The sequence below is a fragment of the Oncorhynchus gorbuscha genome, linkage group LG21 (assembly GCF_021184085.1).
Source record: "Oncorhynchus gorbuscha isolate QuinsamMale2020 ecotype Even-year linkage group LG21, OgorEven_v1.0, whole genome shotgun sequence".
In the NCBI taxonomy this organism is placed as follows: Eukaryota; Metazoa; Chordata; class Actinopteri; order Salmoniformes; family Salmonidae; genus Oncorhynchus; species Oncorhynchus gorbuscha.
The window spans coordinates 40,778,932-40,793,701 of record NC_060193.1 but is presented as its reverse complement, the minus strand read 5'-3'; the positions used below and the strand labels follow the sequence as shown (position 1 = coordinate 40,793,701).

General features: G+C 45.4%; 1 protein-coding gene across 1 annotated transcript; it reads right to left on the bottom strand.

Annotated features, from left to right (window-relative positions):
* Nucleotides 1-11,685: 11,685 nt before the first annotated feature.
* On the bottom strand, nucleotides 11,686-14,705 carry LOC124008539 (ras-related protein Rab-20-like). Its single transcript, XM_046319889.1, has 2 exons — nucleotides 14,104-14,705; nucleotides 11,686-13,295 (listed from the first exon to the last, which is right to left on the bottom strand). Exons 1-2 carry the CDS (start codon nucleotides 14,360-14,362, stop codon nucleotides 12,727-12,729), a joined length of 828 nt encoding a protein of 275 aa, XP_046175845.1. The 5' UTR covers nucleotides 14,363-14,705; the 3' UTR covers nucleotides 11,686-12,726.
* Nucleotides 14,706-14,770: the final 65 nt, after the last annotated feature.

Here is a 14,770-nt window from a genome sequence, read left to right as displayed (position 1 = left end):
GGAAGACGAACGGGGTGCGAAGAAAGGGCTTAACACAGGAGACATGGAAGACAGGATGGACGCGACGAAGATGTCGCGGAAGAAGCAGTCGCACAGCGACAGGATTGACGACCTGGGAGACACGGAACGGACCAATGAACCGCGGAGTCAACTTACGAGAAGCTGTCGTAAGAGGAAGGTTGCGAGTGGAAAGCCACACTCTCTGGCCGCAACAATACCTTGGACTCTTAATCCTGCGTTTATTGGCGGCTCTCACAGTCTGTGCCCTGTAACGGCAAAGTGCAGACCTCACCCTCCTCCAGGTGCGCTCACAACGTTGGACAAACGCTTGAGCGGAGGGAACGCTGGACTCGGCAAGCTGGGATGAGAACAGAGGAGGCTGGTAACCCAGACTACTCTGAAACGGAGATAACCCGGTAGCAGACGAAGGAAGCGAATTGTGAGCGTATTCTGCCCAGGGGAGCTGTTCTGCCCAAGACGCAGGGTTTCTGAAAGAAAGGCTGCGTAGTATGCGACCAATCGTCTGATTGGCCCTCTCTGCTTGACCGTTAGACTGGGGATGAAACCCGGAAGAGAGACTGACGGACGCACCAATCAAACGACAGAACTCCCTCCAAAACTGTGACGTGAATTGCGGACCTCTGTCTGAAACGGCGTCTAACGGGAGGCCATGAATTCTGAATACATTCTCGATAATGATTTGTGCCGTCTCCTTAGCGGAAGGAAGTTTAGCGAGGGGAATGAAATGTGCCGCCTTAGAGAACCTATCGACAACCGTAAGAATCACAGTCTTCCCCGCAGACAAAGGCAGCCCGGTAATGAAGTCTAGGGCGATGTGAGACCATGGTCGAGAAGGAATGGGGAGCGGTCTGAGACGACCGGCAGGAGGAGAGTTACCCGACTTAGTATGCGCGCAGTCCGAACAAGCAGCCACGAAACGGCGCGTGTCACGCTCCTGAGTCGGCCACCAAAAGCGCTGGCGAATAGACGCAAGAGTGCCTCGAACACCGGGATGACCAGCTAACTTGGCAGAGTGAGCCCACTGAAGAACAGCCAGACGAGTGGAAACAGGAACGAAAAGGAGGTTACTAGGACAAGCGCGCGGCGACGCAGTGTGCGTGAGTGCTTGCTTAACCTGTCTTTCAATTCCCCAGACTGTTAACCCGACAACACGCCCATAAGGAAGAATCCCCTCGGGATCAGTAGAAGCCACAGAAGAACTAAACAGACGGGATAAGGCATCAGGCTTGGTGTTCTTGCTACCCGGACGGTAAGAAATCACAAACTCGAAACGAGCGAAAAACAACGCCCAACGAGCTTGACGGGCATTAAGTCGTTTGGCAGAACGGATGTACTCAAGGTTCTTATGGTCTGTCCAAACGACAAAAGGAACGGTCGCCCCCTCCAACCACTGTCGCCATTCGCCTAGGGCTAAGCGGATGGCGAGCAGTTCACGGTTACCCACATCATAGTTGCGCTCAGATGGCGACAGGCGATGAGAAAAATAAGCGCAAGGATGAACCTTATCGTCAGACTGGAAGCGCTGGGATAGAATGGCTCCCACGCCTACCTCTGAAGCGTCAACCTCGACAATGAATTGTCTAGTGACGTCAGGAGTAACGAGGATAGGAGCGGACGTAAAACGTTCTTTTAGAAGATCAAAAGCTCCCTGGGCGGAACCGGACCACTTAAAACACGTCTTGACAGAAGTAAGAGCTGTGAGAGGGGCAGCAACTTGACCGAAATTACGAATGAAACGCCGATAGAAATTAGCGAAACCTAAAAAGCGCTGCAACTCGACACGTGACCTTGGAACGGGCCAATCACTGACAGCTTGGACCTTAGCGGAATCCATCTGAATGCCTTCAGCGGAAATAACGGAACCGAGAAAAGTAACGGAGGAGACATGAAAAGAGCACTTCTCAGACTTTACGTAGAGACAATTAATATATATGCCAATTCTCTAAAAGGCGCTGTAGAACACGTCGAACGTGCTGAACATGAATCTCGAGTGACGGAGAAAAAATCAGGATATCGTCAAGATAGACAAAAACAAAGATGTTCAGCATGTCTCTCAGAACATCATTAACTAATGCCTGAAAAACAGCTGGCGCATTGGCGAGACCAAACGGCAGAACCCGGTACTCAAAATGCCCTAACGGAGTGTTAAACGCCGTTTTCCACTCGTCCCCCTCTCTGATGCGCACGAGATGGTAAGCGTTACGAAGGTCCAACTTAGTAAAGCACCTGGCTCCCTGCAGAATCTCGAAGGCTGATGACATAAGGGGAAGCGGATAACGATTCTTAACCGTTATGTCATTCAGCCCTCGATAATCCACGCAGGGGCGCAGAGTACCGTCCTTCTTCTTAACAAAAAAGAACCCCGCCCCGGCCGGAGAGGAAGAAGGCACTATGGTACCGGCGTCAAGAGACACAGACAAATAATCCTCGAGAGCCTTACGTTCGGGAGCCGACAGAGAGTATAGTCTACCCCGAGGAGGAGTGGTCCCCGGAAGGAGATCAATACTACAATCATACGACCGGTGAGGAGGAAGGGAGTTGGCTCGGGACCGACTGAAGACCGTGCGCAGATCATGATATTCCTCCGGCACTCCTGTCAAATCGCCAGGTTCCTCCTGAGAAGTAGGGACAGAAGAAACGGGAGGGATGGCAGACATTAAACACTTCACATGACAAGAAACGTTCCAGGATAGGATAGAATTACTAGACCAATTAATAGAAGGATTATGACATACTAGCCAGGGATGACCCAAAACAACAGGTGTAAACGGTGAACGAAAAATCAAAAAAGAAATAGTCTCACTGTGGTTACCAGATACTGTGAGGGTTAAAGGTAGTGTCTCAAATCTGATACTGGGAAGATGACTACCATCTAAGGCGAACATGGGCGTAGGCTTCTCTAACTCTCTGAAAGGAATGTCATGTTTCCGAACCCATGCTTCGTCCATGAAACAACCCTCAGCCCCAGAGTCTATCAAGGCACTACATGTAGCACCCGAACCGGTCCAGCGTAGATGGACCGACAAAGTAGTACAGGATTTTGATGGAGAGACTTGAGTAGTTGCGCTCACCTGTAGCCCTCCGCTTACAGATGAGCTCTGGCTTTTACTGGACATGAATTAACAAAATGTCCAGCAACTCCGCAATAGAGGCACAGGCGGTTGGTGATCCTCCGTTCCCTCTCCTTAGTCGAGATGCGAATCCCTCCCAGCTGCATGGGCTCAGACTCTGAGCCAGAGGAGGGAGATGGTTGCGATGCGGAGCAGGGAAACACCGTTGATGCGAGCTCTCTTCCACGAGCCCGGTGACGAAGATCTACCCGTCGTTCTATGCGGATGGCGAGAGCAATCAAAGAGTCCACATCTGAAGGAACCTCCCGGGAGAGAATCTCATCCTTAACCACTGCGTGGAGTCCCTCCAGAAAACGAGCGAGCAGCGCCGGCTCGTTCCACTCACTAGAGGCAGCAAGAGTGCGAAACTCAATAGAATAATCCGTTATGGACCGTTCACCTTGGCATAAGGAAGCCAGGGCCCTAGAAGCCTCCCTACCAAAAACTGAACGGTCAAAAACCCGAATCATCTCCTCTTTAAAGTTCTGGAACTTGTTAGAGCAATCAGCCCTTGCCTCCCAGATAGCTGTGCCCCATTCTCGAGCCCGGCCAGTAAGGAGTGAAATGACGTAAGCAACCCGAGCTCTCTCTAGAGTATGTGTTGGGTTGGAGAGAGAACACAATCTCACACTGCGTGAGAAAGGAGCGGCACTCAGTGGGCTGCCCGGAGTAGCAAGGTGGGTTATTAACCCTAGGTTCTGGAGGCTCGGCAGGCCAGGAAGTAACAGGTGGCACGAGACGTAGACTCTGGAACTGTCCAGAGAGGTCGGAAACCTGAGCGGCCAGGTTCTCCACGGCATGGCGAGCAGCAGACAATTCCTGCTCGTGTCTGCCGAGCATGGCTCCTTGGATCTCGACGGCAGTGTAACGAGCGTCTGAAGTCGCTGGGTCCATTCCTTGGTCGGTTCCTTCTGTCATGCGGGTGAAAGAGGACCCAAAAGCGACTTGGCGAAAACAGAGTCTTTAATCCAGTAAAGTAATAACAAACAAAAAAACACAACTTTCACTCGAAATGACGAGGACAAACTGGAGACTCGATCTTGAACAGCAGGTGAACAGCAGGTTGCCTCGGGAAGGCACTTGAACAGACAGACTCAGACACCTGCTCACCACGCAGCATCTGAGGAAAACACGACACGACAGGGCGATACACAAACACAGCACGGTGAATTCTAGACAAGGAACCGACAGGACAGGAACGGAACACAAAGGAAGAAATAGGGACTCTAATCAGGGGAAAGGATCGGGAACAGGTGTGGGAAGACTAAATGATTGATTAGGGGAATAGGAACAGCTGGGAGCAGGAACGGAACGATAGAGAGAAGAGAGAGCGAGAGAGTGAGAGAGGGAGGGGGAGAGAGAGGGATAGAAAGAGGGAAAGAACCTAATAAGACCAGCAGAGGGAAACGAATAGAATGGGAAGCACAGGGACAAGACAAGATAATAAATGACAAAACATGACAGTTATGGGTTGTATCTCTATCTATAGGCCCTTATTCATCATTCACGCTTGTGGTCACATTAAGGAAAGACAAAGAGGCCGTTAATGGCTATGTCAGATGAAGGACAGCTCATTGATTGGTCAGTGATTGAGAGGCTAGCCAGCTGTTCTGGAGGTGACTGATTGTGTTAGCAAGGGCAGCAGAGTATTTAGGAATAACCCGTTTGTTTACATGCTATCAAGTTATATAGCAGTTATTTTCAGGCAGTGGGTGTAACCTTGTCCCACTGATCTAAAAATATTCTGATACTTTCCACCAACAGCCCCCCGTCCACGTGCATGCACTTGCAGGGGCACGCACACAGAAACACACAGGCACACACACACAATATCCAAAGCAATACTACAAACAGCCAACGATTGATGAATGCCCAAGGATACAAATAAGCTGCTGCTGTTGCAAAAAAGTGAATTATCTTAATATCACATTCTCCGTTGCTGTGTTATGAAATTATTTGCAACTTCGGCTGTGGAAGAAAAATACAGATGACTGGCCTGATTGTAAAAGATGAGAAAGGCTGTTGGTGACATTTCCCTCTCAGCATTCAGTTGTTTCCCTTAAATCGTTAAAATACAGGCGGGAGCTGGAATAGTGTCAAGCCAGCATCTAGAGTGTGAAGTAAGCACATTCTTTAATCCTGCTGTCCCATAACATAATTCCCTTGTGGGCCATGGCAGGTTGTTGTTGAGAGTAAGGTTAGGAGAGTTTAAAGTTTAACCACTTGTGCCTTAATCATACGATATGAGGATACTGACCCCCCTCAGTCATCCATATGGGTCCCGAACATTGTGCCAGTGTGTGGTGGGCTTAAACCTACACTGGGGTCAGACCAAGAGACTTCACCCAGAGAGAGTGCCAGAGAGGGCATCAAGCGGGGGGGGGGGGGGGGCATTTGAGTCCATGGGGACCCTATGACATAATTTTGTTTTAAGGAGACTCTTGAGCTAGCGTATTCCCAGATCTGTTTGTGTTGCCTTGCCAACTCCTATGGTCATTGTTACACCAAACATATCTGGGACCATGCTGCTCTTGGCGCCCTTTCGTTCACTGTATAATCCTACTGAGGATAGTGCTAGACACTTGACCACGACTTCCTCTTGCTGTGAGCCATTTTACACCTCTGGGATTGGTCTATGGGGAATTAACTTAGCACAAGGGTGATTTAGCTTTACTGGTATAAGCCCGCTCCAGAAGTAGGGGTGGGTCACCTGGTTAATATCCCCAGGGAGGAAGCCCACTGTTCAGGTATGGAGAGCAGAGGAGGTCCTCCAGAGCTTATCCTATGGATGTAAGGTACAGTATATGATAGGGCTGCACGATTTTTGACAAACTATCTAATTGCGTTTTTTGTGGGCAGATATTGCAATTGCGATTCTGAATTGTGATTTTCAAAACACTTAAGTGAAAACCTAATTCCTTCAGACATGGTTAAAACAAGTGTCAGGGTAAAGAGCATCACTTCTAAAAATGAGTTCATATGAATTAATACATAATGTGCTAACTGAATACAAAACTAAATGAATTTTTTTTTTCTCCCAACACTGTTACACATATGATAATAGATAAGATTATTGAACCTACATATACATATTAACAAACATACATTTTGAACAGGATCATTAAAATATAATGTGCAATAAACGCAGCCCGTGTTCATTAATTAACAAACATTGAATTCATATTTCCTATTTACCCATCATGATTATAATTGAAAATATAAGTCCAAGTGCCTTAAAAACCTGTAGCACGTAGCCCAACGATTGCAAGATGCAGCCTGTGTCCAAAACAATGGAGTCTGGTCCATTTAATGCGATGGTCTTTAAAACATTTGCTCCGCTATCCCCGATGTACACTTGTTGCTCCTCAATCAGACCCCAGTCATTCTCTCAACCCAAGAGCAATGTTTTCTCCCATGTGATCTCTGGAGAAGTAGCCAATTATGTTTGCAAGCACCGACCGTTCAGTTGAAACTCCTCAGCAATGAAGTCTACTGTCAAACTAATGTACAGTAGGACTCGGTTGTTTTACTAGACCAAAGGTCTGTTGTAGTCTCGTAGTAAGCCGCCATTGTAAATGACAGCCTACAAATAAGAATTTGTTCTTAACTGATTTGGTTCTTAACTAGGCAAGTCAGTTAAGAACAAATTCTTATTTACAATGATGGCCTGCCTCCCCTAGCCAAACCCGGGCCAATTGGGAGTCCCATAGGGCGGAGCACAATCACAGCCGGTTGTGATATAGCCTGGGATCAAACCAGGGACTATAGTGACACCTCTTACACTGAGATGCAGTGCCTTAGACTGCTGCTCCAGTCGGGAGCCCAGATAAAGACTTGCCTAGTTAAATACAGGTTAAATAAAAAATCAAATAAATACAAATAAAGTGACCTAATAATCAACATGTGTGAGCTCTGTTTCAACTTCTCCCTTAATTTTGTTTTACAGTATTGGGATGGTGACTTGGGAGATGGAATCTTGTATCGGTGCTGTCCAGCTTGTTTATCATCCTCTTGAAGCCGTCTTTGCTGAATGTGAAAATAAGAACCATTTTTGGGGCAGTGTGATGCCCATGTTGACGCCAATGCGCCCCACAGTTGTGTCAAGTTAGCTGGATGTCCATTGGTGGTGGACCACTGTTGAGGCTGAAAAACCCCATTCGAGTTGCAGTTCATGACACAAACCGGTGCGCCTGGCACCTACTATAACCCGTTCAAAGGCACTTAAATCCTTTGTCTTGCCCATTCCCCCTCTATGTCACACATACAAAATCCATGTCTCGAGGCTTAAAAATCATTCTTTAACATGTCTCCTCCCCTTCATCCACACTGACTGAAGTGGATTTAACAAGTGACATCAATAAGGAATCATAGCTTTCACCCGGATTCACCCATTCAGTCTATTACATGGAAAGAGCAGCTTTTTCTTAATGTTTTGTATACTCAGTGGAGGTGATAGCCTATGTGATTTCTGCGTCTGTGGGATGTTTTGAAAACTAATCGTCAATCAATGCCTGTTTAATGTAGGTGGCTGGCTGTGGCTGAGGGGGGATTGTCGTCGTAGGGGATTGTTCTGCAGGTCATTGAATACATTCGTTGTCGTCACAACTCTGAAGCACTTTTTATACAACACTTGCATATGGTTAATATCTGTTTGCCTATAGCCGAAATACTGCCATACCACTGAAAATGCTTTGGCTCCAAATCAAACTCAATTAGCAGTCGCAGCACTCATTTTTCTCGAGGTTTATTGAGGTAAAGCTCTCGCTCTCCTCTCTAGCATCTAACTGCGCTTAGGACACTTGTGATTGGCCGGCATGTGCATGCCATGCAAAAACTGAGAGAGCCCGCTTGGTCAGCAATCAGGGTATCCCAAACTCCCTCCTCCGGGACAACAAGGGGTAGACATTTTTTGTTTTTGCCCTAGCACTACACAGTTGATTCAAATAATCAACTAATCATCCAGCTTTGATCATTTTAAATCAGATGTGTAGTGTTAGTGTAAAAATGAAAATGATCCCTTGGGATCCCAAGGACCAAGTTTGGGAAACGCTAGCGCTGCTCATTGGAAGAGGTGCCATAGTATAGTTTTTGTTATATTAAATGGAGTGTCAAAGGAGAATCGCAGCCTCTTGTGATATGGATATTGCACATGTCAATATTGCAATTTCGATCTGAATTTGATTAATCGTGCAGCCCTACTATACGGATTGGCAAACATGCATGCTTACTAGTGTAGCGCAAATGCTAACATATTACATCTAGACGTATTCAGCTGCTGTGCAAATGCAAAGAAAGTGAGAAGTACAAACAGAAAAATGTTCCACTACAGTGCTATCTATACCCCTTTCCAATCAATTTACACTGGCAAACATAATAGAATACAAACTTCTTTAGCATGTGTGGGTGAAGAGAAACTTATTGTAGAAAACACACAGCCTTTATGAATACAATACATGGTAAGAAAACAGAAGCATGGGAGTCATACAGTAAGTCAATATTAAAGTCAAGATCAGCCTGCTTTACTTACAGTGGATATAAACTAATGCAAATTAATTACTTAAAAATCATACGTGACTTTCTGGATTTTTGTTTTCGATTCCGTCTCCCACAGTTGAAGTGTACCTATGATAAAAATTACAGACCTCTACATGCTTTGTAAGTAGGAAAACCTCAAAATCGGCAGATAATCAAATACTTGTTCTCCCCACTGTATGTATGTATGTATGTATGTATGTATGTATGTATGTATGTATGTATGTATGTATGTATGTATGTATGTATGTATGTATGTATGTATGTATGTATGTATATATATATGTGTATATGTGTGTTTCAAAGTTTCTTCAAGTGCAGTCACAAAAAACATAAAGCGCTATGATGAAACTGGCTCTCATGAGGACAGCCACAGGAAAGAAAGACCCAGAGTTCTCTCTGCTGCAGAGGATAAGTTCATTAGAGTTAACGTCACCTCAGATTGCATCCCAAAATAAATGCTTCACAGAGTTCAAGTAACAGACACATCTCAACATCAACTGTTCAGAGGAGACTGCATGAATCAGGACTTCATGGTCGAATTGCTGCAAAGAGACAAATACTAAAGGACACCAATAAGAAGAACAGACTTGGTTGGGCCAAGAAACAGACACAATGGACAATATACCAGTGGAAATCTGTCATTTGGTCACATGAGTCCAAATTTGAGATTTTTGTTTCCAACCGCTGTGTCTTTGTGAGACGCAGAGTAGGTGAACAGAGGATCTCTGCATGTGTGGTTCCCACTAAAGCATGGAGGAGGAGGTGTGATGGTGGGGGTGCTTTGCTGGAGACACCGTTGGTGATTTATTTAGAATTCGAGGCACACTTATCGCTGCAGAATGCTGTGGTAGCCATGCTGGTTACACCATCCCATCTGGTTTGCGCTTAGTGGGACTATAATTTCTTTTTCACAGGATAATGACCCAAAACACACCTCCAGGCTGTGTAAGGGCTATTGACCAATAAGGAGAGTGATGTTGCTTTATCAGATGACCTGGGCCCCGTTTCAGAAAACTCAGTTGACTTGAGTTGTCGGTTTCACAAAGCCAGTTCAGCTTAACTCCGAGTCAGTCACTATGGCAACATACTCTGTTAAGCTAACCTGCTCGCTGGCAGGTTTTCAACTAACCCCGAGTTTCTCTTTATCTGAAGCCTGCAGACTGAAGGTGGTGTCAGACATGGCGTGTCCTTTTCTTGAAGAGCCAGTTGATATAGAAGCACAAATACTCTGCATAAATATCAGTCGGGAAGAGGGTGATCGGACTCCGCTTGCATGTTTTACCATTCCCTGATGATTATCTGTTTGAGCGTATCCATTTTTCTGCACACTCGATCATTCATCTGAACAATATTCTCAGCCTCCATATCATTCATATGACACATCTTGGACATGTTGTCAGTACGGAACAGATTCTTTGTGTTGCACTTCGTTTTTGGGGGGAACGGGAGTTTTCCAAACTCAGCAGGGAAAAAAACGTCCTCTCACTGTCAACTGTGTTCATTTTCAGCGAACTGAACATGTTTAAATATTTGTATGAACATAAGATTCAACAACTAAGACATAAACTGAAGAAGTTCAACAGACATGTGACTAACAGAAATGGAGTAATGTGTCCCTAAACAAAGGGGGGGTTCAAAATCAAAAGTAACAGTCAGTATCTGGTGTGGCCACCAGCTGCATTAAGTACTGCAGTGCATCTCCTCCTCATGGACTGCAAAAGATTTTCCAGTTCTTGCTGTGCGATGTTACCCCACTCTTCCACCAAGGCACCTGCAAGTTCCTGGACATTCTGTGGGGAATGGCCCAATCCCTCACCCGCCGATCCAACAGGTCCCAGACGTGCTCAATGGTTTTGAGATCCGGGCTCTACGCTGGCCATGGCAGAACACTGACATTCCAGTCAGGAAATCACGCACAGAATGAGCAGTATGGCATTGTCATGCTGGAGGGTCATGTCAGGATGAGTCTGCAGGAAGGGTACCACATGAGGGAGGAGGAAGTCTTCCCTGTAATGCACAGTGTTGAGATTGCCTGCAATGACAAGCTCAGTCCGATGATGCTGTGACACACCGCCCCAGACCACGACGGACCCTCCACCTCGATCCCGCTCCAGGGTACAGGCCTCGGTGTAACGCTCATTCCTTCGACGATAAACGCAACGTGTTTTTCAGAGTCAGTAGAAAGGCCTCTTTAGTGACCTAAGTTTTCATAACTGTGACGTTAATTGCCTACCGTCTGTAAGCTGTTTGTGTTTTAACGAACATTCCACGTGTGCATATGTTCATTAATTGTTTATGGTTAATTGAACAAGCATGGGAAACAGTGGTTAAACCCTTTACAATGAAGATATGTGAAGGTATTTGGATTTTTACAAATTAACTTTTAAAGACAGGGTCCTGAAAAAGGGACATTTCTTTTTTTGCTGAGTTCATATATAGAACATTTCTGGTCCCAGTCCATCCCAGATTGTCAGGTAGGGAGCTTAGTTTAATCAACTCAAGACACAAACAAACACCATCATATGCACGGAACAGTTCTAGACAGACACTCGGGCATGTAAACCGCTTACTAGAACACTTGTTCCGAAGGCAAAGGTGACAGGTGAGTAAAGTGGCCACAATAACAAGTCACTCAGCCCTAGTTGGGATTCTGAACATAGAGATGTTTATGTTCTAAATTCCCAGATAATCAAAATGTTTGAAGAACATTTAGTAGTAGATGTGTGACAATGTTGTTTAAAATGAAGCACAGTTGTTTGAAATCTCATCAGGGACTCACCAGTACATCAATTCTGTTCAATTTCTTAGTCAATGTGGCAACATAATGTTATGGGGTAAAGAGGATATTTTGGTTCTTTGGCCATATTCTTAGTCCTCCATTATTCAATAGGAGCTCTCTAAAAACAGTCCCTACACTACACCCTTGTGGTAGCATTTTACAACATATGTTCAATAACAACATGGTGACTTTAAAATTTTAAAAACATGTTATTCACAGAAAGCTGAAATTCAATAACTATTATTGGAGGTAGAATGGTTTTAATTTAGGCAGATGGTAAACAAAGATAAAGAAATAAAAAGGTGTCTGAAAATGGCAAATGCCACAAAAATCAAGTGAAACTGCATTTTTCTATCACTGACAAACAGCTCAGACAAGTGACATTTTTGTGCAACTCAGTCCAAAAAATTCCCCAAGATCAGAATTGACTAAAAAAACATTTTTTTAAAAGTGACATTTCTTTTTTAGTGTGAAACCATAAAATGAAATCTGAACAGCAGTGACAGACTACTGGACTTAATTAATTAATTAACAGAATTAGCACATTTTGAAAATGGTGCAGAGAGAAAAACGTGAAGTTTTCTAATGCTATTCTACGCATTTTGTCATGAGGATAAGAGCAAATTTTGACAAGTAGTTTTAAAGCCAATTTCCTACAATTCCACACTTTCGCCATTGGGCAGATTTGTTTTGTTGGTATTTTATAGCGCATATCATTTTGTTCACATTTTGCCATGAGGTTAAGATAATTTTGCAGTTTTAAACTTAATTTCCTACAATTCTACACATTTTGGTATCATATGCAACAAAAACATGGGTTAGGGGCACAGGGCACATGCCCAGTGCCTGTTCGGTAATCCGGCCCAGCTCAGTTGAGCTCACTTGATGAGTAATCCCTCTGTATTAAAGTAGAAACAACGTGGGTGTACGTACGTGTACGTCTGTGAAAACCAACCCCTAAAACCAGGGAAGATTCTCAATTGCATACTCCTCGCATCCTCTCTCCATCTCAAAACCTATTGGAAGAGCTGGTCAGAGGGAAGGGACCTCTGGCTTTCTCATTCAATGGGTTATGAGAAGAATACTAGGCGAGAAGAGGCGAGGAGTATACAATTGAGATTCCCCCCGAGACTTCTTCCTTGTCGCCTTCAGCAGGCTCTGGGGTAAACGTTCCCCAATGTACAGATCTAGGATCAGCTTCCCCTCCCACAATCCTAACCTTACCCATTTGTGGGGAAAATGCAAAATAGACTCAAGATCAGCACCTTCACCCTACTTCGTTCAGCAGCAGCCCCCCTTGGTTTGCTTGCTGGACAACGGCCCATAGTCCTCCAGGTCTATGGTGGGTGAGGCCTCGCTCTCCGACCTCATCCTCAGGATGGACGGCAGCACCATTTCGAACAGCGTCTCAAACAACTCGTCCACGTTGGCACCCGTCTTGGCGCTCGTCTCAAAGCACATCCTCTCTGCAGGCGGGCTCAAACGCTCATCCAGCGCCTTGTACCGGAGGATACGCTGGTAGAGCGCCACGGCGTCTTCCATTCGAACCTCTCGGTTGGCCACGGGGGAGACCGTAGTAGAGGAGGCTGGAGGGATGAGGTGGCAGGCATAGTGCTGTGTGTGAACGGGGAAACCCCCCTCATAGTCTTCTTCCACATTGGGGGGGTCAGGAATGTCAGCCTTGTTGCCCACCACGGCATAGATGCAGTCGTGATTGGCTGTGTCGGTGAGAGACAGGAAGCGCTCCTCCAGCTCTGCCAGGCTCTGCCAGTTGGTCACGTCGTAGGTAAGGATGACAGCGGACGCACCCCGGCAGTACATGGAGCCGAGCCCGTGGAACTGCTCCCGACCTAGTAGTGAAACATTAAGCATGTTTAGATGGTTACAGAGTGTAATGAATCAAGAAGGGAGAGTGAGCTTGTCCAAGGTAGTCTGCGAAACCTCAACCTTCTGGGTAAAAGACTTGCACGCTAACAACTGCGCAAAGAAACCAATCTTTCTTGCGGGAGTAAAGATTGGTTTCTTTGCGCAGTTGTTAGCGTGTAAGTCTTTTACCCAGAAGGTTGAGGTTTCGCAGACTACCCCCTGTACCTCTCTGATTCAGAGGGGTTGAGTTAAATGCGTTAGACACATTTCAGTTGAAGGCATCCAGTTGTACAACTGACTAGGTGTCCCCCTTTCCCTTATATGCGTTTATGAATGCACGGTCGCTACACAATGCATGAGTAGACAAACTTTTACCATGTATACCCATTTGTATTCTGCTGTGGTTGTTCCACACACACAAAAGATACGGGTTGCTGTATTGAATGGAAAAATCCAATCACTCAAGATAAGAGGTTATCGTCAGTTTAGCTCTGTATGTAAAGTAGGCCTAACTACTGTGACAAGCACTACCGCCACCCATTCTTTCCTCACTGTAAACAAATCCGCCCCAAGATTAGACATAAAATACAAATTCATTTCTCTCTTTTTCTTTGAAACCCTACTGTGAATTTGGAAAATAAATATTGACGCTTGATGGGTATAGCCTAATTGGTTGCAATTAGTCTCTGTACACTTAAAAATGCAAAAATAAAAGTAGAAATTGACACTGCACTTTCCCCATGTGCTATACTAGTACTGGAAATAAATACAAATATCATATAAAATACCTACCTGCGGTGTCCCAAAGCGATATGTTGTAGGGTCCCCACTGCTTTAAGTAGAACGCACCGCCGACGGTACTAATGGTATCATTGAACTTTTTATCCATGTACCTGTGTAACAGAGAGGTCTTGCCAACGTCCATGTCCCCCAATATAACTAGTTTCACGTCGGGCCTCCTCGCCCTTTTCATTTCAGGCATGGTTCTTTTCATTCTCCGCCTAGACACCCGAACAGGCGACACTATCTCAAAAGTGCAATTGACTTTCATTAAAAACGTATTTGATAAAATTGTCAAAGCAATTAAGATTCCCTACTGTTCCAGTCTGTCAGGTGGCCTTCGGTTTTGACATGCATAGACCATGTGTAGGTCTAAAGCGAAAGAATGCATAGGATTTACCACACCAATCGTGCGTCAACTTCTACCCATTTAGCATCCACCGCAGAATAAAAGGCATATGACTCGTTTCTACATGAACGGATATATCAATGAAATTGTGAAACAGCTTGCTCAATGATCAGAGTTCACTCAAAAAATGACGACAGGGGAAATTTGTGCGCACGACTGCTGGAAGTTTTAAAGCAGTATCTGGCCAACGAGCCAGATATGTACTCGACCAGCCCAAAGAGGGTTTTCCCTTTATATTCGCATGGGTGTAGCTATTGTATTTGTCGTGAC